Source organism: Hylobates moloch, unplaced genomic scaffold, assembly GCF_009828535.3.
Source record: "Hylobates moloch isolate HMO894 unplaced genomic scaffold, HMol_V3 SCAFFOLD_1, whole genome shotgun sequence".
NCBI classification, from domain to species: Eukaryota; Metazoa; Chordata; class Mammalia; order Primates; family Hylobatidae; genus Hylobates; species Hylobates moloch.
Genome location: NW_026652276.1, coordinates 119,254,218 through 119,279,801, shown reverse-complemented (window position 1 = coordinate 119,279,801; position 25,584 = coordinate 119,254,218). Strand labels below are relative to the sequence as shown.

The window sequence follows — 25,584 nt, the reverse complement described above, 5'->3', positions numbered from 1 at the left end:
TGTAATAACATCGGACAAAGTGAATTTCAGAAAAAGAAATTTTACTAAGGACTCAGATATTTTACAATAGGAAAGGGATCAATCCGTAAAATCTATGTAAAATGTATTTAAAATGTATATCACCTAATAACAGAACTCAAAATACATGAAGCACAAACTTATAGAACTGAAAGGCAGATTTAAAGTTCGTAGATATTTCAAAAGTCTGTCCTCAGTAGTTTATAGGAAAGGTAGACAGAGAAAAAGGGGGATATGGAACATATGAAAAACATTATGAACTAACTTGACCTAATTGATATAAATAACAGTGGCACACAGAACATTCACAGAGATAAATTATATTCTGGAATATCAAACAAATCAAATGAAATCAAAAGAATTGAAATTATAGAAAGATGTTCTCTGAATGCAACAAAATTAAACTAGAACTCAATAATAAAAGATGCCTGGTACAAAATAAAAACATATGCACTTTTAGAATATAGCGATATGCAAATGGTTAATACATCATTATAAAGTTAGGTTTATTTCAGGTATGTAAGGTTTGCTTAATTTTAGAAAATTGATAAATGTGATTCGTTGTATTAACTGATTAAAATACAAGTCATCTACTCATCTCAAGATATGAAAAAAACTGACAAAAAGGATTGACATTATCCTTAAATTAATAATGGATGTCTGTGAAAAGGTAAATCAAACTTAATATTAAATAGTGAAATGTTGAAAGCATCCCCTCTGTAATCAGTCTCAAGCAAGTATGTCCTCTTTCACGTCCTCTTTTCTCCTCCTCCTTTCACCTAAGCACTGAAGTTCATAGCCAGCCCAGTCAAGCAAACATAAAAATGGTATACAAATTGGAGGTGACTAAACAACACTGTTATTCTTGATAATATGATTATGTATGCAGACATCCAAATAAATATGCAGTTAAATTACTTTTCATTTTATTTTACCTTATTTTATTTTTAAGACAGAGTCCTGCTTTGTCACCCAGGCTGGAGTGTAGTGGCGTGATCACAGCTCACTGCAGCCTCAATCTCCTGAGATCAAGCCATCATCCTGCCTCAGCCCCCCAGGTAGCTGGGACTACAGGCATGCACCACCATGCCCAGCTAATTTTTGTATTTTTATAGAGACAGGGTCTCCCCATGTTGCCCAAGCTGGTCTGGAACTCCTGAGCTCAGGCAATCTGCCACTGACTCCAGCCTATACAGTTAAACTACTGTGATAAAAAGAAACTGAATAAGGTTTTTAGAAATAAACATTATTGGAAATGCATTTATTGTATTCTAAATATCAGCAAGAAACAGAAAATTTTAAAACATTTAACCTATCACTTAAAATTGTATCAAAAACTATTCACTATTGAGTAACAAATTTATGAAACTATATTCAGGAATCCTATGGCAAAACTAGTAAATGTATTGAGAGAAAATCTAAAACCTAAATAGACAGGGAAATATGCTATTAGCTGGAACGGAAACTTAAAATGTTTAAAAAGTTTAGAGCTTCCTAAGTTGATTTATAGTTTCAATGCCATCTAAATCAATAGTCTAACTATGTCTTTGTGGGATTTTGAAAAGCTCTTTAAAAAAATAGATACATAAAAACAAAGAATCAGAAATAACTAAGACTATTCTTAAGTAGAGGGGAAAAATTCAATATCCTTTTACAGCAACTTGCTGGCCTCCTAAGGGTCACAATGTTTTAATGGAAAAACTTCTGTTTTCAAGAAAAAAACGTTCACTCACTAGGATGTAACCTGAGTGTTGAAGCAATTCTCCTCTTGCCTGAGAGAATAAAAACTACTCAAAGCTTTTCCTGACCTACAATTAAAAGAAACAATAAGAGGCATTCTCGAGCTTGCAGGATAATACAGATTCTGGGTCCCACATTTTCCCTAATGGCCTCACCATTGGGTTAGCTTACTAGAAATTCAGTATCAGAGCCTTTACCTTGAGAAGACAGCCATGACCAGGCTTTTCTGCAAATGAAAGTAGCCTTACAACAGCCTTCAGTTTTAGGACTTCCAAATTATGCTAAACCTTTCACCCTGTTCATTCACGAAAATAACATGCAGGCATTAGGAGTACTTACCCAAAAACATGAAGGATAATAGAGGCCAATCACATATTATAGCCTGTGATTGGACTCAGTAGCTAAGGCATATTTTAATTGTTTAAAAGCAGTAGCAGCAGCAGCCAAATTGGTAGTTTCATCTGAGCCGCTTTTAAGACACAAGCTTTATTTGCAAGTCTTGCACACTGCAAAAAATATATATTAAATTCCAGTCAAACTCTGTATTTGTCAGCAAGTAGATTAACACCTTCTGGAATTCTTCTGTTGTCTCCTAATTTCTATCTGAAATGTTGCAATTTACTTAACCCTGCTACTCTACTACCCCTGCCTCATGCAGGTGAAGACCACAATTGTGAGTGTAGTGTTAGAAATAGTGGCTCCTCATGTTCATATGTGAGACAATCCCTTTGATAATCCTGAGTTGATACTTTTTGTTTTTGGGTCTTATTATAAAACTCAGAAGGAAAATACCAGGCAGGGTATGATCTTATCACCTGAAATGAGTTAATACAGAAGAGAACTCTCACCTAATATAAGTCAGTTTCTCCTGAGCTTGTACATATAGCTAAAGACAATTCAGTAAATATTTATACAGATAGTTACATGCTTTTGGAGTAGTCCATGATTTTGGCATGTTATAGAAACAAAGAGGGGGACCCCCCATTAAAAACAGTCTCCAAGCAAATGCACTCCTTTCTGCTATCCTCTTATCATCACAGACTGCCATTATTAAGATTGAAGCTCATAGCTGTAAAACTAAACCTGAATATCAAAGGAATTCCCTGGCAGATTTCTATGCTAAATCAGCTAGTGTTGAAACTGTTAGGATACACAATTTGAATAAACTCTGTAAGATTGATCCAAGTCAACTCCGCTATGTTGACCTATTTAACAAACTGTGAAATGTGCCTGATTTGGAAAAACAAAATTGGTATCCGAATGGCTGTAAATTCAGTGTTAAATGTGTACTCACAGAGCTCTCAGATGGGTGCCTAATACTTCCTTCTGGTACTTCCTGAGTCCTTGAAGCTTCCACTGTTAAAAGTTCTGCACTCCACAAAGCTCTTCACTCTACACCTCATCATGTAACAGACAGCATTATCCAAATTGTGAACAAATACTGGAGGGGTAGCTGTTATCAAATTGATAAAATGGTTTATAACCAACATTTGGTTTGTCAAACTCATAATCCTGTGAAAACAATAAAAACTTCAGGTGGTGTATTTTCACTATCGGACTTTATTCAATTGTCATTTTCAGTGAGATATCAGTGTATTTACATGTTATCTGGCTGGACAGAAGCTTTCCCATCTGGGAAAGCTGATCTTATGATGGTAGCTAACAAGTTATTTAAAAAGTATTTCCTTTATGGAGCATCCCTGGAGAAATCTCCAGCAACAGAGGAACCTATTTCACTGGACAATTTAGAAAGCAGTTGAATAAGCTTATGCACACAATGGCATCACCATTGTCCCTATTACCCTTAGTCTTCTGGAAAGATCAAAAGACTAATGGCATTTTACAGCTGAAATTGGCAAAGTTAACTGAATCAATTTGATTGCATTGGCCAAAGATATTACCTCGGCTTTAATGGTAATCAAATCCACCCCCAATGGAAAACATCAATTGGCTCCTTACGGAATAGTTCCTGGAAGGCATATGCCCTTAATAATAGAACCTCGTGTATCTTCCATTATCCTAAACTCTGATATGACTAAATACTGCAGGCTTTAATGCATTATGTCTAAGTGTATTTTCACCAAGTGAAGGAGATCTTCCATGACCCACAGACTGAGAACAACCAGACCTTTCAAAACCCAGAACCTGGAGATTGGATCTTCTGAAAATGACATCAGAGACCTCATTGAACCCATGGTCCTTTCCCTATTGGAAGAGACCATACCAAGTTCTACTTGCCACCCATGCTGCAGTAAAATATCAAAGGCTTAAACCTTGGGTTCACATCTTAAAACTCAAAAGAGCCCCTCCAAGCTCCTGGAAATGTATACCTGTTTGAGACATGAAGGTAAACCTGACCAAGAAAGCTTTTCCCCAGAAGCAGATGGCATCTTAGACATTGACAGCTATCCTAAGGCCATAAATCAAGACTTTTCCAACATCATGAAAACTGAAAACCTTATCCTTTTTCCTCTTTTTCCTATTTCTGCCATCCTAATCCTTCCCTTTCTTTACAGGAAAAGCCATGGACTGTAATTTGTGGATGGCTTTAGCAAAGGCTTATGCTCCAGTAAGAAACAAAAACAATTGTTAAATTTGTAGCTAAAACTGCCCCCAAATCAGGAAACGATTCCACTAATGCCACTGCCTGTCTGTGTTACACAGTGACAGTCATGCTAAAACCTCAAAGGAGGAGTGGAAATTGATACTCTAGACATGACTGCTACTTGCTTTCCTATGCTTATTGAAAACAATACTCTGACCTTTCCAGTTAATAACAGAATGGCTACCAAATATAAAAAACCTATCCAAGTGATGCCTACAAAAGGTATATTGTGCTTCCAGGCATTGAATACTCGAGATTTGGGGATCATTTATGGGGGTACAAGTAATTGCTTGTATGATGTCACTGGACTAAATCCAGTAAGGTCTCATTCCACTGAATACTGTTATGCATCCTTCCAGCATGCTATAAAAGGACCACACACAGAAAATAAATTATTAACTGAACCTGGCTCACACGCTATGTAGGCCTATGAGTGAAAAAGTGTAACTGGCCTCTGCTCGCATGCCACCAGGTGGCCCTCTTTTCCAGCTCCTGGGGGCCTGCAGATACATTGGGTCTGAGGAGAATTTGTTTACTGTGTTCTGCCTCCTTGCTGGTTCATATCTTGCTAATGGGCCTGGCTCACTCCTGTCTTCCAAATAGCTTTCTCTGAAAGTTTCCATAATACCTTCCATAATCAAAGGCCAAAGTGATCAATAACCAAAATTAGTACTAACCTTAAAGTGGAATGAAGATAAGTTAATTTCCACTGAGAAAAGTTTCTAATGAGGTTCCTGGATGCTCACTCTTGTTGGTAGATGGTGCCAGTTGTATGGAACTTGAAGGTAATCCATAAATTGGGAAAAAATCTTGAAATTTGTGGCCAATTATATTTTCCAGGGTTTAAATGGGAAGAAGCCACTCTCCTGAAGGGGGATTAAAAAGGTCATGTTCAGCAAAAACGCTTAATGGAACACCATACAGTGTTAGATCTCTTCTTGGCTTATGTTGGGGTCTTGCATATGGTGCTAAACAGAACTGAATGCTGCACTTATCTTTCCCCCTGGTTTTACTACTACAGAAAGCTTAATTTAAAAGGTAGCCAACACTGCGATTCCTGTAGACACTGCCACCGAATGCACCAGGGACACTTCTCAGGGGAAAGAAACATGTGACGTGTTTATGGGAGTAGCTAACAGCTGGTTTGCAGGCGTCCTAAATGGTGGATGGCAAGGCTGGCTAGTCTAAGATTTTCTCATCTCTGTGTTTCATTTAATCATCTACAGATTACTATGATTGATATTACCAGCTAACTACAAAAATAGACATCTCTTTAAATCAGACCATTTTACAGCACACTGTGGTTCTTAATTGCCACTCCGCCCCAAACACAGACTATGACCACTAAGACTTAAATACTGACGAACTGTCTTTATTGCCTGAATTCTGAATTGTTTGTTCTGATGAGTTTGGTTCCCAGAGATTTCTGTTGAATAGTGTACTTCACTTTCTTTATATTATCCTCCCAATAGCCATTATAGTGGCCTCCCTCCTGTGTTATATCCCTTAAGAATCATAAATGCTCATATGTAGCCATCCTTTGTACATCAAAAGATCTCATTACAGTTAGAGTAACAAAAACACGAGGAAAACATAATCATCCAACTAATTTCATATAAAGAATTGTGAATTTATATAGAGATCAAACAAGTCCATTATGAAGGTGACAGAAAGGAGTGTCAGTGCCTAGGTTTTGGTCAATCTCTTCAAATTGAGTGGCTGAGCAAAAGAGAATAATTGTTCAATTAAATTACATTTTGCCTGAAACTAACCTATGTATGTAATAAACTGTAATCTAAACTTTTATAGGTGAACCAACTGCAACCTAACAACTTCTGAGTAAACTCTTACAACATGCAGCTGTGTTGCAGCCAATCATAGCAGCCAAGCTTCCAGCCAATCACAGGCTGCAAACCAGCAAAACATGTTAAACTAAGGCAAACACGGAACTGTAACCATGTAGACTATTTTTGTATGTCACTTCTGTTTTCTGGCTATAAATATTCCCTGCCCACATTTTGTAGTGGAACTCTCTGAACTCCTTTTGTGTTGAGTGCTACCTTGTTCACGAATCTTTTTTTCCTGCCCAATTAAACACTGTTAAATTTAATTTAAGGTTCTTTTTTTTTTTCTTTTTCTGAGATGGTGTCTCGCTCTGTCACCCGGGCTGGAGTGCAATGGCATGATCTCAGCTCACTGCAACCTCCACCTCCCAGGTTCAAGCAATTCTCCTGCCTCAGCCTCCTGAGTAGCTAGGATTACAGGCACTTGCCATCATGCCCGGCTAATTTTTGTTTTGTTTTTTTTGTAGAGATGGAGTTTCACCATGTTGACCAGGCTGACCTTGAACTCCTGATCTCAGATGATCCTTCGGCCTCGACCTCCCAAAGTTCTGGGATTACAGGCATGAGCCACCACACCAGGCTTTTCTTTTTAATAGTAACATGTTCACAGGTTCCAGGGATTTGAACATGGATATATGTGGGGGGTTTCAATATGAATATATTAAAATGATTTTAAAACTTCAAGTAAAGGAAATGAGGGAAATTTATTGCCAACAAGTGTACACTAAAAGAAATCCTGCCTAATAGAATATTACTTTTTTCCTTTTAAGGTTCATATGATTGTTTTAAATAAAAGTATAACATTGTCCTCTGAATATATGTATGACAACTGTAGAGTAAGAGATGAAAGCATGTGATAAATTAACATCAGGTTGCAATGTTTGTACACGTTATGTGAAGTGCTATGTGACCTCTAAGTGAACTGTGCAGAGTTAAACATGCACATTGTTTTCTCTAGAGCAGTCACTAAAATGCAATGTAAAGAAGTATAGTTAAAGAGTCGATTGATGGCTTAAGTTGGAATTCTAAAAAAGCAAAAAGACAAATTTAAATAATTCCCAAAAGGGCAGAATAAAAAGGAACAGAGAAATAGAAATGTAGGGTTCTCCAGAAGCCAGTAATAAAATGCTACGCTTAATCCAAATATATCATAATTACATTAATTACGTTAATGGTAATATACTAAACATTCCAATTAAAAGGCAGATATTGTCAGAATAGATAGTAAAGCAAGACACAACTATATGCTATTTACAAGAGGCATACTTCAGATATATAAAGATACAAATCCATTGAAAGTAAGTCAATGAAAAATACGCAAAATGTAAATAAAATATAAATAGGCTGTAGTGGCTATTTTGAGATTAGATTAAATAGACTTCATGACAAAGGGTGTTACGAGACATAAAGAGAGTCATGTCTTAGTTACAAAACAGTTAATTTGTCAAGAAAACCTAACAATCATAAATGTGTATGCATCTAGTAACAAAGGTTCAAAATACTTGAGGCAAAAATGAACAGACCCAAAAAGGAGAGATACACAATTCCACTGATCACCTTAGGGGGTTTTAACATCTTTGTCTACTTGATGAAGCAACTAGACAAAACAACTAGTAAATACATAGACCTAAACAATACATCAATCACCTTCAGGTAGTTGATATTTATAGAACACTACACCAAACAAACACTAAATATTTTTTTAAAATGCACATGACATGTTTACTACTATAGATGATATGTGGGGACATAAAACAAGTCTTAATACATTTAAAAATATTGAATTCATCCCACATATATTCTCTAGCCAACAGAGTCAAATTAAAAATCAATGACCATAAGACAACTAGGAAAATACCAAATATTTTTAAATTAAACACACTTCTAAATAACCTACTGGTCAAAGAAGTCACAAGATAAATTAGAAAATATTTAAACTTAGTGCAAAATAAAACATATCAAATTTTGTATAATGCAGTTAAAACTCTGCTAAGAAGAAAAATTAGCCTTATTTGCTTCCCTTAGAAGACAAGAAAGATCTAAAATTAATGATAATGTTTCAATATTAAGAAACTAGAGGCTGGGTGTAGTGGCTCATGCCTTTAATCCCAGCACTTTGGGAGGCCAAGGTGAGTGGATCACTTGACGTCAGGAATTCAAGATCAGTTTGGTCAACATGGTGAAACCCCGTCTCTACTAAAAATACAAAAATTAGCCCGGCATGGTGGCGGGTGCCAGTAATTCCAGCTACTTGGGAGGCTGAGGCACAAAAATCACTTGAACCCAGGAGGCAGAGATTGCAGTGAGCCGAGATCATGCCACTGCACTCCAGCCTAGGCGACAGAGTGAGATTAAGTATTAAAAAAAGGAAGAAACTAGAAAAATGATTAAATTAAACCAAAAATAAGAAGGAAGAAAATTTAAAAATGGTAAGAATGGAAATTGTGAAATGGAGGATAGATACACAAGAGAAAAAATTTGAAAAGTCAAAAGTTATTTCCTACCTAAGTGTCCATAGACAGATGAATGGATACAGAGAATACAGTGTGTGTGTGTAAATATATATTAGAATATTATTCAGCCATAAAAAGAAAAAGAACCTGCCATTTACCACAACATGGATGAACCTGAAGGACATTGTAAGTGAAATAAACCAGGCACAGAAACAGGAATATTGCATGATTTTACTTACATATGGAATCTTAAAAAGTCAAGCTTATAGAAGCAAAGAGTAGAATGATGGTTTCCGGGAGCTGAGGGGTGGAGAAAATGAGAGATGTTGGTTAAAGGGTATAAACTTTCAGTTTTAAGATGAATTAGTTCTGGAGATACATTATGGGGACTGTAGTTAATAATACAGTATTTTTTACTTGAAATGTGACAAGAGAACAGATTTTTGGCATCCTCACCACGTATACACATACACACACGCAAATGATAACAATGGGTGATGACAAATGTGTTAATTCACTTGACTGTGGTAATCATTACACAATGTATACATGTATCGAATCATCATGTTGAACACCTTGAATATATACATTTCTTTTTCAATTAAATATTTTTAAAAGCCCAAAGGTTTTGCTTTGAAAGGATTAATGAAAGTGATAGACCTATTGTTAGTCTGATCAAGAAAAAGAGAATGGACATTATCAATATAAAAAATTACAGATCCTAAAAAAAGATAAAGGAATATTACAAACTTTTGTGTGCCAATTAATTTGGCACTTAGATGAACAAAATCCTTAAAAATAAAAGTTAACAAAATTAATACTAGATAGAATATGATAAATGCATATATATGTGTGTGTATATATATATATATATATATGAAGTTCTGTTTTTTTTTTTAATCAGAAGACTTATCACAGTTAAATCTTCAGGCCTAGATAGTTTTACTGATAAATGTTATCAGACATTCTGGGAAACAACCACCAATCTTATATAGGTTATTTCAGAAATAAAAGAGGGAGTACTTCTCAAACACTTTTAGGAGTCTAACTTTACCTCATATAACAAAATCAGAAAAAGATTTTACAAAAAATAGAGGAAATCATAGATTAATATTTCTCACATACACAAACACAAGCATCTTTACAAAGCAAATAAAGAACAGTAATTTATAGAAAAGATATATCATAATCGAGTAAAGTTTATGTCAGGAATGCAAGTATTCACTGACCATTAAAAATTAATCAATGTAATTTAACTTACTAATGGAGTAAAGGAGAAAATTAATCATTTTGCTAGATATAGCTTTGAAGAATTTTTAAAAATATATAATGAACAGGTTTAAACACAGAATAGAAAAAAGTGAAAAAGGAAATCACAAACAGAAAAGTTAATTCTTCATAGGAATAGAAAAAATACTAAATTTATATGAAAACGCAAAAGACCTAGAATAGCCAAAGCAATACTGTGCAAAATAAGAAAGCTAGAGACATCACACTTCCTGACTTCAAAATATACCACAAAGCTATAGTAACCAAACCAGCATGGTACTAGCATAAAAACAGACAGAGAGACCAATGGAACAGATTAGGGAACCCACATATAAATCCACACAATTACAACCAACTCATCTTCAACAAAGGCTCCAGGAATACACAATGGGAAAAGGACAGTCTTTTCCATAAATTGTGCTGGGGAAACTGTATAGCCATCAGCACTAGAATGAAACTAGACCCTTACCTCCCACCATACACAAAAATCAAGTCAAAATGGGTTAAAGATTTAAGTCTAAGATCTGAAGCCCTGAAACTATTAGAAAAAAGGCATGAGGAAATGATCTAGGAAATTGGTCTGGTCAAATATATTTTGTGTAAGACCTCAAAAGCACAGTCAACAAAAGTAAAAATAGAAAAAAATGGGACTACATCAAGCTAAAAAGCTCTGTACAGCAAAAAAAAAAAAAAAAGTGAAGTGACTACTCACAGAATGGGGAAAATATTTGCAAACTACCCATCTGACAAAGGATTAATAACCAGAATGTATATAAAGACCTCAAACAACTCTATAGCTATGTATATATATGTATGTCTTATTTTTATGTGTTATTCTGAAAAATGTCTATTCATATCTTTTTATATATATATATATACTGATTAAAAATGGGCAAAAGATATGAGTAGACATTTTTCAGAGTAAGACATAAAAATAGTCAACAGGTATATGAAAAAACGCTCAACATCAACAATCAGAGACATGCACATCAAAACCACAATGAGGTATCATCTCACACCAGTTAAAATGTCTTTTATCAAAAAGTCAGGGAATAACAAGTGCTGGTGAGGATATGGAGAAAGGAAAACCTTCATTCACTGTTGGTAGAAATGTAAATTAGTACAGTCACTATGGAAAACAGTATGGAGGTTCCTCAAAAACCTAAAACTAGAAATACTATATGATTCAGTGATTCCACTACTGAGTATATATCCAAAAGAAAGGAAAACAATATATCGAAAAGATTTCTGCATTCCCATGTTTACTGCAGCCCTATTCGCATTAGGCAAAATGTGGAATCAACCTAAGTGTCCATCAGTGGATGAATGAGTAGAGAAAATGTGGTATATATACACAATGGAATATTATTCAGCCATAAAAGAGAATAAAATTCTGTCATTTGTACCAACATGGATGGAACTGGAGGTCATTATGTTAAATGAAATAAGCCAACTACGTAAGACAAATATTGCTTGTTCACACTGATATATGAAAGCTAAAATGGTGGATCTCATGAAGATAGAGAGTAGATTTGTGGTTATCAGAGGCCAAGAAAGGGAATGGGGAGGGGGAATAAAGAGAGGCTGATTAATGGGTACAAATATGCAGTTAGATTCAATAATTAAGACCGTGTTTGATATATCAGTGGGGTGACTATAGTTAACAATAATCTGTTGCATATTTCAAAATAACTAGAGGAGAAAAATTCATGTTTCTAGCATAAAGAAAAGATAGATATTTAAGGTGATGGATATTCCAGTTACTGATTTGATTTTTACAGATTATATGAATGTATCAAATTGTCACACTTACCCCCAAAATTTGTATATCTATTATATATCAATACAAATACATTTTAAAACTATGAAAGTTGATAGTGGTAGAATAGACGGTACATGCGGAAGTTAGAGATAAAGCAATGCAAAAATTAAGAGACATGAACCACAGAATGAAAAGTCCAGTATTTGTCTCATAGTAATTCTAAAAGAAGAGAATAATTATAATTCATTGACAGTAAATAGATAAAGATGGAGAACTATTTGATGAAAGTCATGAATTTTTAAATGGAGGAAGTAGAACAAGTCCTGAGCCAGATGAACAAAAATATAGCCTCTCCTAAACAAATCATATTGAATCTGTAAAAAATCTCAAGACAAAGATAATGTCCTAAATATAAGCAGAGGGGAGGAAAACAGAATACCTGCAAACAATTAAACTCAGTGTATTTTAAAAGCAACAATACATCCTCGAAGTCAATGAGGTAAATTTGTTACTAAAAAAATCATCACTAGAATTGAACTAGAATTCTGAACCCAAGTTAGAACACTTTTCAAAACTGAGGGTGAATTAAAACCTAGAACTAGAAAAAGTTTACATTTGTGAAAGAATTAACAAAAATTGAACTTCAGCAGAAGGAAAATGGAACCAAGTACCTAGGGGAGAAAAAACAAGTACAATAAAAAAGCAAAAGGAGGCAACGAATTGGTAAATATCATTGAAAATTGAAATAAATAGTAGCCGTTAAAGATGATAATGATTATAACAATAATTAGTTAATTAATTTTGATAAAATAACTGGAAGACAGAGAAAAGTATCTCATAACTAATCTCCTTATGTTATTAGAAGAAAAGACAATACGTTTTAAAAATGTTTTAATTACATTGTGCTAAAACTAAGTATTTGCTGATGTTTCCAATTCAAGAGCTTTCTCTTAAGTTCTCACTTTTCATTAACTTTAATATACATGTTGTGAATTTTAATTTAATGATTATGACAATAAAACAATGTAAATTCCTTAAACAGGAGAGGAAAAGTAGGGAAGCATTAAATCTGGGCAATCCAAGAGGTGTGTGAAAGAAGAAATATGAAGAAAAAGGAACCCAAAAGAAAACATGATGACTAGAAAACAATAGCAATTTCCATTTATATTTGGTCTCTTTTAACTTATTTTTCATGCCTTCTAGGATGAAGGTGAACCACTTGTTCAAACAAACAAGAAATGTAATGCAAAGGACTCATTTTACAAGTCCTCTACACAAAAGTAAGCAGTTTTCCGAGTGGAATTTTGATTTCGGAATATATTTCTTTTTCCTTTATGACACATCCTCTTTATGTCTACAATATCCTGGATCTTATGAGTGACCCAAAGAACATCAAAAACAGACATTTACTGATATTGATTGCTAAAATAAACATTGAAGGAAGAGTCTTAAGGCACATCTATGCTTGATGGAAGAATAAAACCAAAACAGAAAGTAAATGGTCAAAGAGAGAGTGTGGGGATAAGAGTACAGCATCCTAGAAAGCCAAAACAGAGAAAGTTTAAAGGGGAGAATTCATTGACTCAGTCAACAAATATATTGGGTACCTATTACAAATCTATGTCTTAGACTATGAGCTACATCAGTGAGTAGGCAAAGATCTCTGCTCTCACATCTCTCATTATAAAGGTGTATTGATCTGTTTTCACACTGCTAATAAAGATATACCTGAGACTGGGCAATTTATAAAGGAAAGAGGTTTAATTGACACAGTTCCACATGGCTGGGGAGGCCTCACAATCATGGCAGAAGGCAAGGAGGAGCAAAGTTACGTCTTATATAGTGGCAGTCAAGAGAGCCTGTGCAGGACAACTCCCATTTGTAAAACCATCAGATCTTGTGAGATTTATTCACTACCAAGAGAATGGTATGGGGGAAACTGCCCCCATGATTCAATTATCTCCACCTGGCTCCACCCTAGACAGGTAAGGATTATTACAATTCAAGGTCAGATTTGGGTGGGGACACAGCCAAACCATATCAAAAGGGAAACAGACAATAATAAACAAACACAGTAAATAGATCATATCTTAAAAAGTGACAGATAAGTCTATGAAGAAAAGGTAGAACAGGACAAGATCAGGAGTCCCACATGTACAGGGCAGCAGGCTTCAGTAATAAGTAAGAGGTGTGGGTAGGCCTCCCCAGGTGCTGAGGGGTATGTAGAAATTTGGAGGAGTTGAGAGAGCAGCCATGCAGAGACTTGGAGTGACTCTATACCCTGAAGAGGGAATATAGAGCAAAAGCCCAGGTCAGAAGTATGCTTAAGATGTTAAGGAAGAATAAAAGGCCAGGGTGCCTGGAGTAGGGTAACAGTAGGGTAAGAGGAGGGAGTAGCAAAAGGAGAGATCAGAGAAGTGCTAAGAACCAGATCTTGTGGGACACTTCAAGCAATTTTAATTACCAGGACTGTCATTCTGAGTGACACGAGGCTTTAGCAGAGAAGTGGAAAGATCAGACTTATACATGAAGGTAATAATCATGGTGGCTGCTGTGATCAAAGTAGATTTTTACAGTGGAGAGAAGATGGAACACCAGTTAAGAGGTTATTGTTGTCATTTAGGACAGAGATAATGGTAGCTTGGGGGAGAGTGCTGGCAGAAAAATTTGTAAGCAACGGTTGAGTTCTGGATGTATATTGAATGTAGAGCCAACACAATTTTCTGATTATGATGAATCTGGAGAAAAGAGGACTCAAAAATGATTCTAAGACTTTGGCCTATGCAGCTGGATGTACTGAGGTTGCCATTTCATAACAAGGTGAATGCAGTGGAGAAGTCAGTTTTACATACATTGAATATAAAGATGTTCATTAGACATCCAAGTGGATATGTCAAGTAGGCAGTGTGAAATATGGATTTGAAGTTTGAGGCAGAGGCCTGGGCCAGAGAAATCAACCTGGGTGTCATGGCTTATAGAAAGGTATGTAAAGCCATGGCACTGAATGAGAACACTAATGGAGAAGTATAGTCATACAGGCAAAGGGCACTGAGTCCTGGCATCTCGTTAAAAAAGAGAAAAAAAGAGGAGAAGCCAGCAATCGAGACTGAGAAGGAGCAACCAGTAAGGTAGGAGGAAGATGAAGAGTCTAGGTCCTGGAAGGCAGATTGAGGATGTGTTAAGGAAAGAGTAATGAATGCCTATTCACATCATGCAAATAGGTCAAGTGGGATGAGGCCCAAGAATGGATAATGGGGCTGATTAGTGGATTTAGAATTCAGCAGAGTGATAGAGTGAAGGCCAAAACACATGGCATGACACAGAGAAATGGATGAAGAGGGAAAGAGAGGCAGCAGAGAGAATAAAGAAATGACAACACATGTGGACCTCAAAGCACTCCATATCTGCCCACTTTCTTTTCTTCACATATTTTGAACACTTCAGACAGGCTTCACATTTCAACTTCATTTTTTTTTTTCATTCAAATTGAAAATATACCCATGACCAAACATAGTGTCATGAAACACATGTATGAATGCCCACTATCCCAGGGGTGTTATGAAAACATTTAAAAACATGATATGAAGTTGGATTTCAAAGTATTAGAACAACATGAGGAAAAAGCCTTGTTCATCAGCCATCTTAGAATCCAACTCTTAAGACTCAAAACATACCTGCTTGCTGAACATGGGACCTTGGCATCCTCCATTCTTTTTCATCTCAATTTTCTCATCTTAAAAATGAAGGATGACAACTAAATGGCCCATAAATTCCTCTCTGACTTTTGGGTTTATTTCCCATTGTATTCTTATCTTGATTTTAATTTTAAAAATTACAGTGATCATCTCAGAAACAGTTAATATTTTTATTAAGGTTGTGATACTTCACTCAGAATGGAAAAGTTTTATTATAAGACAAAGTATCAAATCATAGTATTAAGTAGTTTCTCTTTAAACATATAAAGTGTCCTTAGAGAAAAGTTTGTTACCTTCATGGAAAATTCTATAAAATATTTATGAAATTTATCAGAGGCTCAAACAGTGAGGTATCTTTTAAGCTTTCATTGAACTCACAGATTAATTTCTTACATACAACACTAGTCAGATATGTTAGAAAACATTTAAGACTTTGCTATGATTTAAAATATCTTATTATATTTAGTACTTCTATGACACTAATTTTAAGATAAGTAAGTTCAAAATGTATTCACACACAACAAGAACACTATGGACTCATCACAGATCTATTTAACTTTTCCAATATTATGTTTTTTAATTTTCACAGCATTCCTATGTGGTAGAGACAATTTTTGTATTGCTCCTTTTTCACTCTTGTATCATAAACACCTAGCACAAGGCTTGAAATATAGTCATCTCTGAACAGATATATGTTGAGGAAGTGAGAATCATTGGTAATTCTTTTAAAAATGACTTTGACTGACAGTGGGATTTTTTTTGGAAAGATATGCCTTGTCCATAGAATGGAAAGATCAAGTTTCACACTAAGTGGGGATAGGGCAGGAGAAGGTCTGGGGATCCATCTGTCTTGTCAGAATATAGTCTTTAGAGAGCGGGTTGTATGGTTTTCACTCAGGATCCACTGTGTCTGTCATATATGCCTGTGAAAAAGAACAACTTTCAAAAGTCCAAAGATCCCCATATTTGTGTGTGTGTGTGGGTGTGTGTGTTTAAAATAATTGCAAGTCATAAGATGGCTGAAGCCCTTCAACCATGCTAAAAAACTTGTACAATTTGGCTCATTAGTGTGGAATAGTGGGAATGTTGCTGAATCTTAGGAGGCAGATTATTTTTGCAAGGGAGAATCCTGACTTTGACCAATAGCTGACCTTAAGCAAAGGAAATCAGTTTTCTAAGCCATAGTTTATTTGTAAATTAATGGTATTCTCTGAAGGTCAAATGAGCGTTTTTTTGGAAACTGTAAGATGTATGTAAGTTTTCTACTTCTGCGTGACAGACTGCAGGAATTTAGCAGCTTCTGTTATCTAGCAGTCCTGTAGGTCAGACGTCTAGGTATGTCCCAACTGGGTTCACCGTTTAGGGTTCCCTAAAGCTGGAATCAAGGTGTCAGCTGAGATTTGGTTCTCGTCTTCCGGAATCATTCAGGTTGTTGACAGAATTCCGTTCATTGTGGCTATAGGACTGATATTTGTTTCTTCAAGGGCAGACAAACAGCATGTGTTGCTATTTTGTGTCTCTTTTTAGAGCTTGCTTGCTTAGGTTGGGCCTATTCAGGAAAATCCCACCTTCTGATTAACTCAAATTCAACCAATTAGGGACCTTTACTACATGTACCAATCTCTTGGGGCATATAAAATCACATAACACAGGAGTACTACCTCATTATTATCACTTGCTCTGCCTACTGTCTGGAGGAAGTGATTATATATGTTATACACACCAAGGGGCAGGGATCCTCGGGGTCATCTTTGGATTCTTCTTATCATAGTATAATATTGTTATAAACTTTACCAATTGAATATTCTTTTCATAAGATGTTCCTATTTAATAACTTCATAGAGCTTATGAAGATGTTCCTTGGGATAAGATGCTACCACCAAAACTTGTTCCAGAACAAACAACATTGGAAAAAGCCGCTGACCCCATCTCACAGTGTTTTACTCTGAAAAGATATAAAGGGGTGCCAGCAATAACTCAGGTCAGCAGACTTCTCTGAGCAATAATGTATTTCTCATTGTTATTGAAATGAGTTCTAAAACTAAGTCAAAATAATACTTATTTTATTGTTAACAATACCTAGGGAAGTAAATTTATGTAAGATAAGTAAATACACACACACACACACACACACACACACACACACACACACGGAGTTGAAATTTCCATAATCGTACAAGTTATTGATGACTGCAAATACTTTGAGTTTTTCAATATTCAAAATTTTGTTGATTATATAAAGACTACCTCTTTCTCAAAAGTCATTTGCAATGACTGTGTTTATTTTTGGAATTGCAAGAGAATGAGTAAATAATGAAGAAGACAGAAATAGTTTTACCAGATAACCTATGCTGAAGATGGTTCTTCACACAGGATCTAGATCTTAGCTCTGTACTTTTCATGGCAAAGAGAGAAGATCCATAGATTGATATCTGATGTTGTCACTTGTTACGTGATAAAACAAAGCATACCAACTTTTCAGTAGTGACACTCATTCTTTTCATTTCCGAGTATCAAGAAGAATTTATCATGGGAATTATCACATCTATGCCATAGCCAGAGAACTTTTCGTAATGTGTGAATCTGTTTGTGTTACTCCACTGATTAAACCCATCCTTTTTTATTGAAAAAAAATCCATACTCCTTGACATGACACAGACCCAATTCTCCATTATTTGCCCATGGCTCCCTCCTTAGCTTCATCCCTGCCCCATTCTCGTCTTCTTACTGTTCCTCTTCATTGCCCAAACATCACTCCACACTGTACTCTGTCCTTTCTCTGCTGAGCTTCTCTCAAGTCCTCAAGTTTCCCATGCTCGTTTCCAGGTTGTGTGCTTTGCAAAGAGTGTTTCACTGCCTTCATCACTCTCCCTATCTATGCTAGGTGAATCTCAAGAATTCAGGTCTTACTGTAGCCCTCACTTTTGACCTCCCAACACTGGATTAGATGTCTCAGCTCAGTGCTTGCAAAGTACCTTCTACTTCCATTGATTCTTTTATCTTTTTGTGCCACTTCTCACTGCGTAGGAGTCTGGTTAAGCCCTTGGGCTTTTCCCATAATGAAGTTTTTGAGTACATAAAATCCATAGGATTAAAAAGAAAATCAATTATATTGAAATACAGCTCTTAATATAGATCCCAAGAGGTCCACTGATAATAGGTTAAGAAGCCTGTATTTTCTCGTAAAATTTATTCAGCTTTTACAGAGAAAAATGATAATAAAAGAGGAAAAACATGGCTTTAATATAAAGACTCAAACCTGAGATTTTTCACATAGAAAAAGTGAATTAAAATAAAAAAAATATGGTTTCATCTAGCTAATTTTAAAGGATCTCTAAACTACTTTAAAATATTTTTATACCTGTGAAAGTTGGTCCTTTCATTACACATTCCTTGGTGTTAAATTCTACTAGCATCCAAAGTCCTTCTTGGGCCAGATGAGATTCAAAGCTTAGGATCTAGGCTGGTTTGGAAGTGGGAGACTGGCCTGGGTTTGCAGAGGGTAGACTACAGTGGATCCAAATCAGAACAGTAGCTAATGATGAAAACTAAAATCAGACTTTCCACATGGGTTTCGGTGGGAAACAGATGGATAATGAGACAGATTCCAGCTACGAGAAAACAAATTGGAATTGGAAGTCTGAGAACAGATCAAAGACCATGAGTGGCTCCAGACCGAATCCATGAAGTGCTAGCGAAGCTTGGAGAGTGCGTTTCCTAAAGAGCCTGGGGCATAGCTATGATGTAGAAAGGACTGTCAAGAGGACAGGAGCTTATCCTCCAGAAATTATAACGTGCTCATTAACTGTCATTGATTTTGATGATTATTTTTAGATGGTTGGTGAGCTCTGGGACAGATTTCAAACAAGATCTTTCTTGGCACCAGTCAAACCAATTAATTTGTAAGTTTTATCTCCTAAAGTTCTCACACTAGGTTTCTCACTATCATGTATTGTAATTAAGAAGCTGATGCTGTAGCCCTTGGCTTAGGGGGGTGGGTGAGGGATATGTTCTCTGATGGAGAGCATCCCAGGGACCCCCTGACTCACATCCTTAGGGCTGGGAAGATGACCCGAATCCCAGGGCAGTTGCTCAGTGTGCCTGCTTCCTTTACTTTCTCTTTACCCTCCTAACATTTCGAATATTGGATGTACCATAACCATTTTGGAAAACTAAGTGCAGTGACTCATGCTTGTAATTGGAGCACTTTGGGAAGCCAAGGTGGGAGAATTACTTGAGCCCAGGAGGTAGAGACCACCCTGGGTGGTCTGTAATTGAAATTGTGTTGTAATTTCTCTTTTGTAGACGTGGTAAGACCCTATTGCTACAAAAATAAAAAAATAAAAATTAATTGGCCAAGAGGGATGGTGGTGCACCCCTAGTCCCAACTACTCAGGAGGCTGAGGCAGGAGGATCCCCTGAGCCCAGAAGTTCCAGGCAGCACTGAGCCGTGATTGCACCACTGCATTCCAGCCTGGGTGACACAGCAAGATCCTGCCTTAAAAAATAAATAAATAGGCCGGGCATGGTGGCTCATGCCTGTAATCCCGGGGAGGCCTAGGCAGCAGATCACCTGAGGTCAGGAGTTTGAAGCCAGCCTGGCCAACATGGTGAAACCCCACCTGTAATCCCAGCTACTTGGGAGGCTGAGGCAGGAGAATCGCTTGGATCCAGGAGGCAGAGATTGCAGTGAGCTGAGATCACACCACTGCACTCCAGCCTAGGCGATGAGCGAGACTCCATCTCAAATAAATAAATAAATACAATAATATAAAATAGGGAGGGCTTTATAAACAATTTGATATAAACAATTATGATATTGCTAAAATCCAAAGACTTTATGCAAAATAGATTATACATTATTTTCTATTAATTTTTGTATTATATAGTTACTTTGTGTTCTATTAATGTTAGAAACAATGGTTTTATTACTACTACTTCCTTACATGTAATTTTCACATTTAGTCTAAAAAACTTGGTGTTTCTGCCTTTGAAAACATCACAATATTGTCTGTTCATTTTTGCTCTTAACACAACCCGCAACACAGGTTATCATCTTTGTTTTTATTTTGTATTCATTTTTGAATATTTTGTGTACACAAAAATGTGTAAGAATATGATATAGTTTGTGTGTCTGCTCCCCAACTTTAGAAATAAAATATCACTTACACATTGGAAAATTTCTGTATTTTTTTTTCTAAGCACGTCTATCTTCCTCGGGGAGCATGACTACTATTCTGGATTTGACGTTTCACATTTTCATACATTCTTATAATTTTTTAAAACATATGTGTTATTGTTAACCAATATATGGAATTGTGTTCTTTGTTTATAAACCTGGTATTAGTGGTATCATACATATATTTATGCAACTTGATTTTTTTATATGAAAAATTACATATGAGGAAGTAATACTAATAAAGTCATAGTTTCTAACATTAATAGAACACAAAGTAACTATATGATACAAAAATTGATAGAAAATAATTTACATTATTTAATTTCACATTATTTAATTTACACAAAATTTATATTTGTGTTTGTAAGATTCATACCTCTTGACATCTGTGTTTCTAGAAGTTTGTTTTCACTGTTGTAGAGTCTTCCTTTAAATGGATGTGCCAAAAATTATTCATCCATTCTCGTAATTATTTTCTGATTTTTATTACAGTTGGTACAGTGCCCACATACCTTCACATACCTAAGTGTAGAAATATTTCTGAGTTTTATATACTCATATTTATGTCTAGAATTGTTGGGTCATGTGATGTGTACTTCTCTGCTTTTTAGATATTGGTATGTTCTTCTACAAATGAGTTTCAACAATGGAATCTCCCATTATAAGTGCTTGGGCTCCCATTACTGCACATCACAGCCAGTGTTTAGAATTTCCAGACTAAAAAAAAATCCAGTCTAATGAACAACAAATTGTGCTCCATTATAATTTTAGTTTACATCTACCTGATTACTAACGATCAGTTTTTGCAAGTTTATGACCTGTTTGAATTTTCACATCTGTAACTTGCCTGCTTATATATTTTGTCCCTTTTGCTGTTGGGTTTTTACTTATAGATTGTCACAACTTTTCTGTTCAATATTCTGGGTAAAAATCCTTTCTTGGTAATATAAATCAAAGTATCCCCTTCTAGTCTGTGACTTTTTTATTTTAAGACTTTTCTATTTTTGCTTATCTGAAGTTTTGAATTTTACTGTAACTAAATTCATCAATATTTTTCTTCAGGTTTTGTTGTTTTTGTGAAGATTTTAATGAGTGTTTCCCTGCCTTGAAATAATAAAGATATCCTCCTTTTATAACTTTTTTCTAAAATATTCAAAGTTTTGCTTTTCACATTTATTATTTTTAAAGCATTTGATTATTACTTATGATAAGAGCTAGGGATCCATTTTCCCAACATAAATAAGCAATTATGCTAGTTCAGTTTAATGAGAGGATCTTACTAAATAGTTTAATGAGTGATTTGTAGGCCTGTTGGCTAAAGCCTGTGAGTGCTGAGTCACAATCAGCATTTTGCAAAAATGAAGTTGAATAGGATATATAAAAGTGAATCACATGGAATTTTAAAATGGAACTATGTTTTTTCTTTTTTTTTTTTTTTTTTTTTTTTTTGAGACGGAGTCTCGCTCTGTCGCCCAGGCTGGAGTGCAGTGGCGCAATCTCGGCTCACTGCAAGCTCCGCCTCCCGGGTTCACGCCATTCTCCTGCCTCAGCCTCTCCGAGTAGCTGGGACTACAGGCGCCCGCCACCACGCCTGGCTAATTTTTTGTATTTTTAGTAGAGACGGGGTTTCACTGTGGTCTCGATCTCCTGACCTCGTGATCCGCCCGTCTCGGCCTCCCAAAGTGCTGGGATTACAAGCATGAGCCACCGCACCTGGCCGTTTTTTCAATAACTACCGTGGGCAATTATGAAGAATAGCATGAGACAGACAGACATCACATACGAAAAACACATGCCACTCCAGAAAAAATTATTCATTCCATCTTTTGCTCCATGGAATTTCATCTGATTTTTGGGTTTTTAGATGATCAATTTGATCATCACCTCAGTGGAATGGTTAATCTTATATATTTAACTTTCTATTTACCTAATCCAAATTAAATTTAAAGCAAAATGCAAGAGATATTGGTCCACAGCAAAATTAATGAGAGTTTTTGCTAAATTTTAATGATCGAAAATCAATATCAAGGATACCATTTTTAAAATCTTTAACAATTGCACCACTTCAATAAAAGTAGTATAAAGTGATCTTTAAAGGGGATTTTTTTTTGGTAATTGGTAGAAAAAAGAATGAAATGGAAGTACACAACACTGTACTCAAGTCTGACTGCTGGATCTAGAAATGCAAATAGTGACAGTATGGAGAAGAATACTGAGTCTTGTCAGAAAACTACCATTTTATTGAACCATATCTAAAAATGATGTGTAAGATTTTTGATAAAAATTATTTAAAGTATGGTTTTGCCAAATGTGTAAAATACCCCACTATAGACCCCAACGTGTAAATTGAGTGGTAATCATTTAAATAAAAGATTGAAATACTGAAAAATTTAAGATTATTGGCCAGGTGTGGGGGCTCACACCTGTAATCCCAGCACTTTGGGAGGCCGAGGGGGGCAGATCACGAGGTCAGGAGATCGAGACCATCCTGGCCAACGTGGTGAAACCCCATCTCTACTAAAAATGCAAAAATTAGCTGGGTGTGGTGGCACGTGCCTGTAATCACAGCTACTCAAGAGGCTGAGGCAGGAGAATCACTTGAACCTGGGAGACGGAGGTTGCAGTGAGCCAAGATTGCGCCACTGCACTCCAGCCTGGGTGACTAGAGTGAGACACCATCTCAAAAAAAACAACAAAAAAAAGATTCTTGTTCATATAGCAAGCTGAAGTTGATGACAATACCATTTGAATACCATTTTTAAAATGTAATTTTTTTCTACTAATTCTTAACATGTGAATGTGAGTTCTAAAACTTTATTGGTATATTGGTATTTTTAATTTACATATCATGTGGTAAAATGGCAAATAGCTCAAGGAGATGATAATTTTTTTATTCCAGTTTACATAGATCCACTTAATTTGTTGATTTTAAGTCAGCTGGCAAATGAAAAGCTATGTGGGTTAGTCAGCACTGCCACATCTCAGAATTCTTCAGCATACTATTCACAGTGGAAGCTGCCTGTGTGTAAATGTTCCTTGCAAGAGCTCACACAAAAACCTATATGTGAGCGTTTATAACAGCTTTATTCATAATCTCCAAAACCTAGAAACAACCAAGATGCCCTTCAGCAGGTAAATAGATAAAGATACTAGACTATGCCCATACAATGGAATACTACTCAGCAATGTAAAAGAACAAACACAACACACAGCAATATAAATGAATCTGAAATACATTTTGAAAGCAGCCAGATCCAAAAGTTTATTATATGGTTCCATTTATTTGACATTCTGGAGAAAGCAAACTACATCCTTAAATAGTCTCTGTTTAAAATCACAGACCTTTAAAGGACAATTCCTATGAGATATCTGTGAAGGCTTTTGTACTAATTAGAGAAATACTGTAATAATTTGATGTTTATTAACTTAATATAAATAACCCAGTTGCCTCTCTTCTCTTTTTTGAAGTGTGAGTTCAAGTTCTAGAAGTAAATATATTCCTCTCTATACGTAAGTAATGTTTCTCAGTCTTGTAAAAAAATTTTAGATTTATATTTTGGTTGTAGTTGCTTTCAGCTCATGCATGTTTTATTCACTTTTTAAGACAACTTATATATTGTAACACATTTCTAATGTTCATGTGGCACACAGTGCCTGTTTAATGTCAGAAGTCCCCTGTAATGTTTGATTTTGATGAAAGAAAGAAAGAAAAGAAAGAAACAAAGAAGGAAGGAAGGTAGGAAGGAAGGAAGGAAGGAAGGAAGGAAGGAAGGAAGGAAGGAAGGAAGGAAGGAAGGAAAGAAAGAGAGAAAGAGTGGTATTTTTCTGTTTTTCCAAATAGGTTACCTTTTGAAATAAAATTCCTTGGATGCTACTACTATTGAGTGTTATGAATCACGAAAACTGTTATAATTGCAGAAGGGATGAGATGCTCATTAACAGTGAAGTGCAGGAAATATCACCTCTTATTTTCTACATTTAATGCCGGCTTTCCATGGATGGCAAAAAAAAGTACATTATCTGCCAGTTGGGGTCTTCTCCTGGTTTTTAGATGGAAGAAGAACCTTGAGACAAAGTAGATCCAAGAATATGGAGGAGGGATCTGGACCTTTAGTCCTGGCCCACCCCTCCCATTATTCGGCCTCTTCTGCTCTGCAATTGACTAGTGTTTCTACCAGTGGCCCCAGAAGTCCTTGAAACGCTCTGATTGGCATTAACTCAGCCTCTCAACTTTCTTTCAGGCCCAAGGGCACGTGGCTTGTTGCCCAAGCTCCTCTGCACCTGTGAGGGTTTCCATCCACCAGGAGCCTTATAATCTCTGACACACACCCGCCTCTTCCTTGCCCAGCCTCCAGCCGGTCTCTAGAGGAGTTGGGCTGGGGCTGCAGGAACAGCCCGCTTCTTTGTTCAGAAACACAAAACAGCCCTTACTGTCACTCTGGCTCAAACTTAAGATCAAGGAGCATGGCACCGCTCATTCTGAAGAAGAGAAAATCATCTTTATATTTTTTAAGGAAAATTGTTCTGTCATTATGCTTTACATTTTGCATTTTGAGCCTTTGATCTACTTTGGCAAATAAATTTCCTTTGGAAGTTAGAATATTGTTCAATGGTTTATTCTGTTTCTTATAAAGAAATACATGCCTTCTTTCCTTTCCACTCTAACAGTGGTCGTGTGCAGTCTACAAATGCTGATGATGTTGACAACCCCTTGGGAGACATGGCATCGCTAGCCAAGCAGCGGTGCTCTAAGCCTCTTTATACAAACACAAGTCGGTGAGTTCCATTCATGATTATTTCCCTTGTTTTATTACTAAGGATGAAACATGATGATGGACTTTACTATAAATGAAGGAATTTAAACGTGGCTTTTATTGAACATAGCTGAAGAAGAAAGATACCTGCTTCCTAAAAGAAATGTGGTTTGTCACAAAGGAGATTCTGCGGATGGACTCACTTGGGGCCCTTGAGCAAGTCACTTCATCTCTGTGACTTCAGTTTCTTCGTCTGAAACTTGTG

At 36.0% G+C, this 25,584-nt stretch overlaps 1 protein-coding gene across 2 annotated transcripts in view; it reads left to right on the top strand.

The window, feature by feature from the left end:
- The window catches only part of SPMIP7 (sperm microtubule inner protein 7), a 52,997-nt gene that overhangs the window by 10,030 nt on the left and 17,383 nt on the right, over positions 1-25,584 (top strand). The window contains exons 3-7 of one of the 2 annotated variants that reach the window (XM_032758119.2): positions 12,895-12,971; positions 17,229-17,367; positions 19,221-19,288; positions 24,034-24,075; positions 25,234-25,341. In XM_032758119.2, coding sequence (XP_032614010.2) covers positions 12,895-12,971; positions 17,229-17,367; positions 19,221-19,288; positions 24,034-24,075; positions 25,234-25,341 — 434 coding nt within the window. Of the gene's footprint in view, positions 1-12,894; positions 12,972-17,228; positions 17,368-19,220; positions 19,289-24,033; positions 24,076-24,806; positions 25,003-25,233; positions 25,342-25,584 lie in introns of those variants that run through there. The other variant, XM_058431643.1, reaches the window with a different exon arrangement.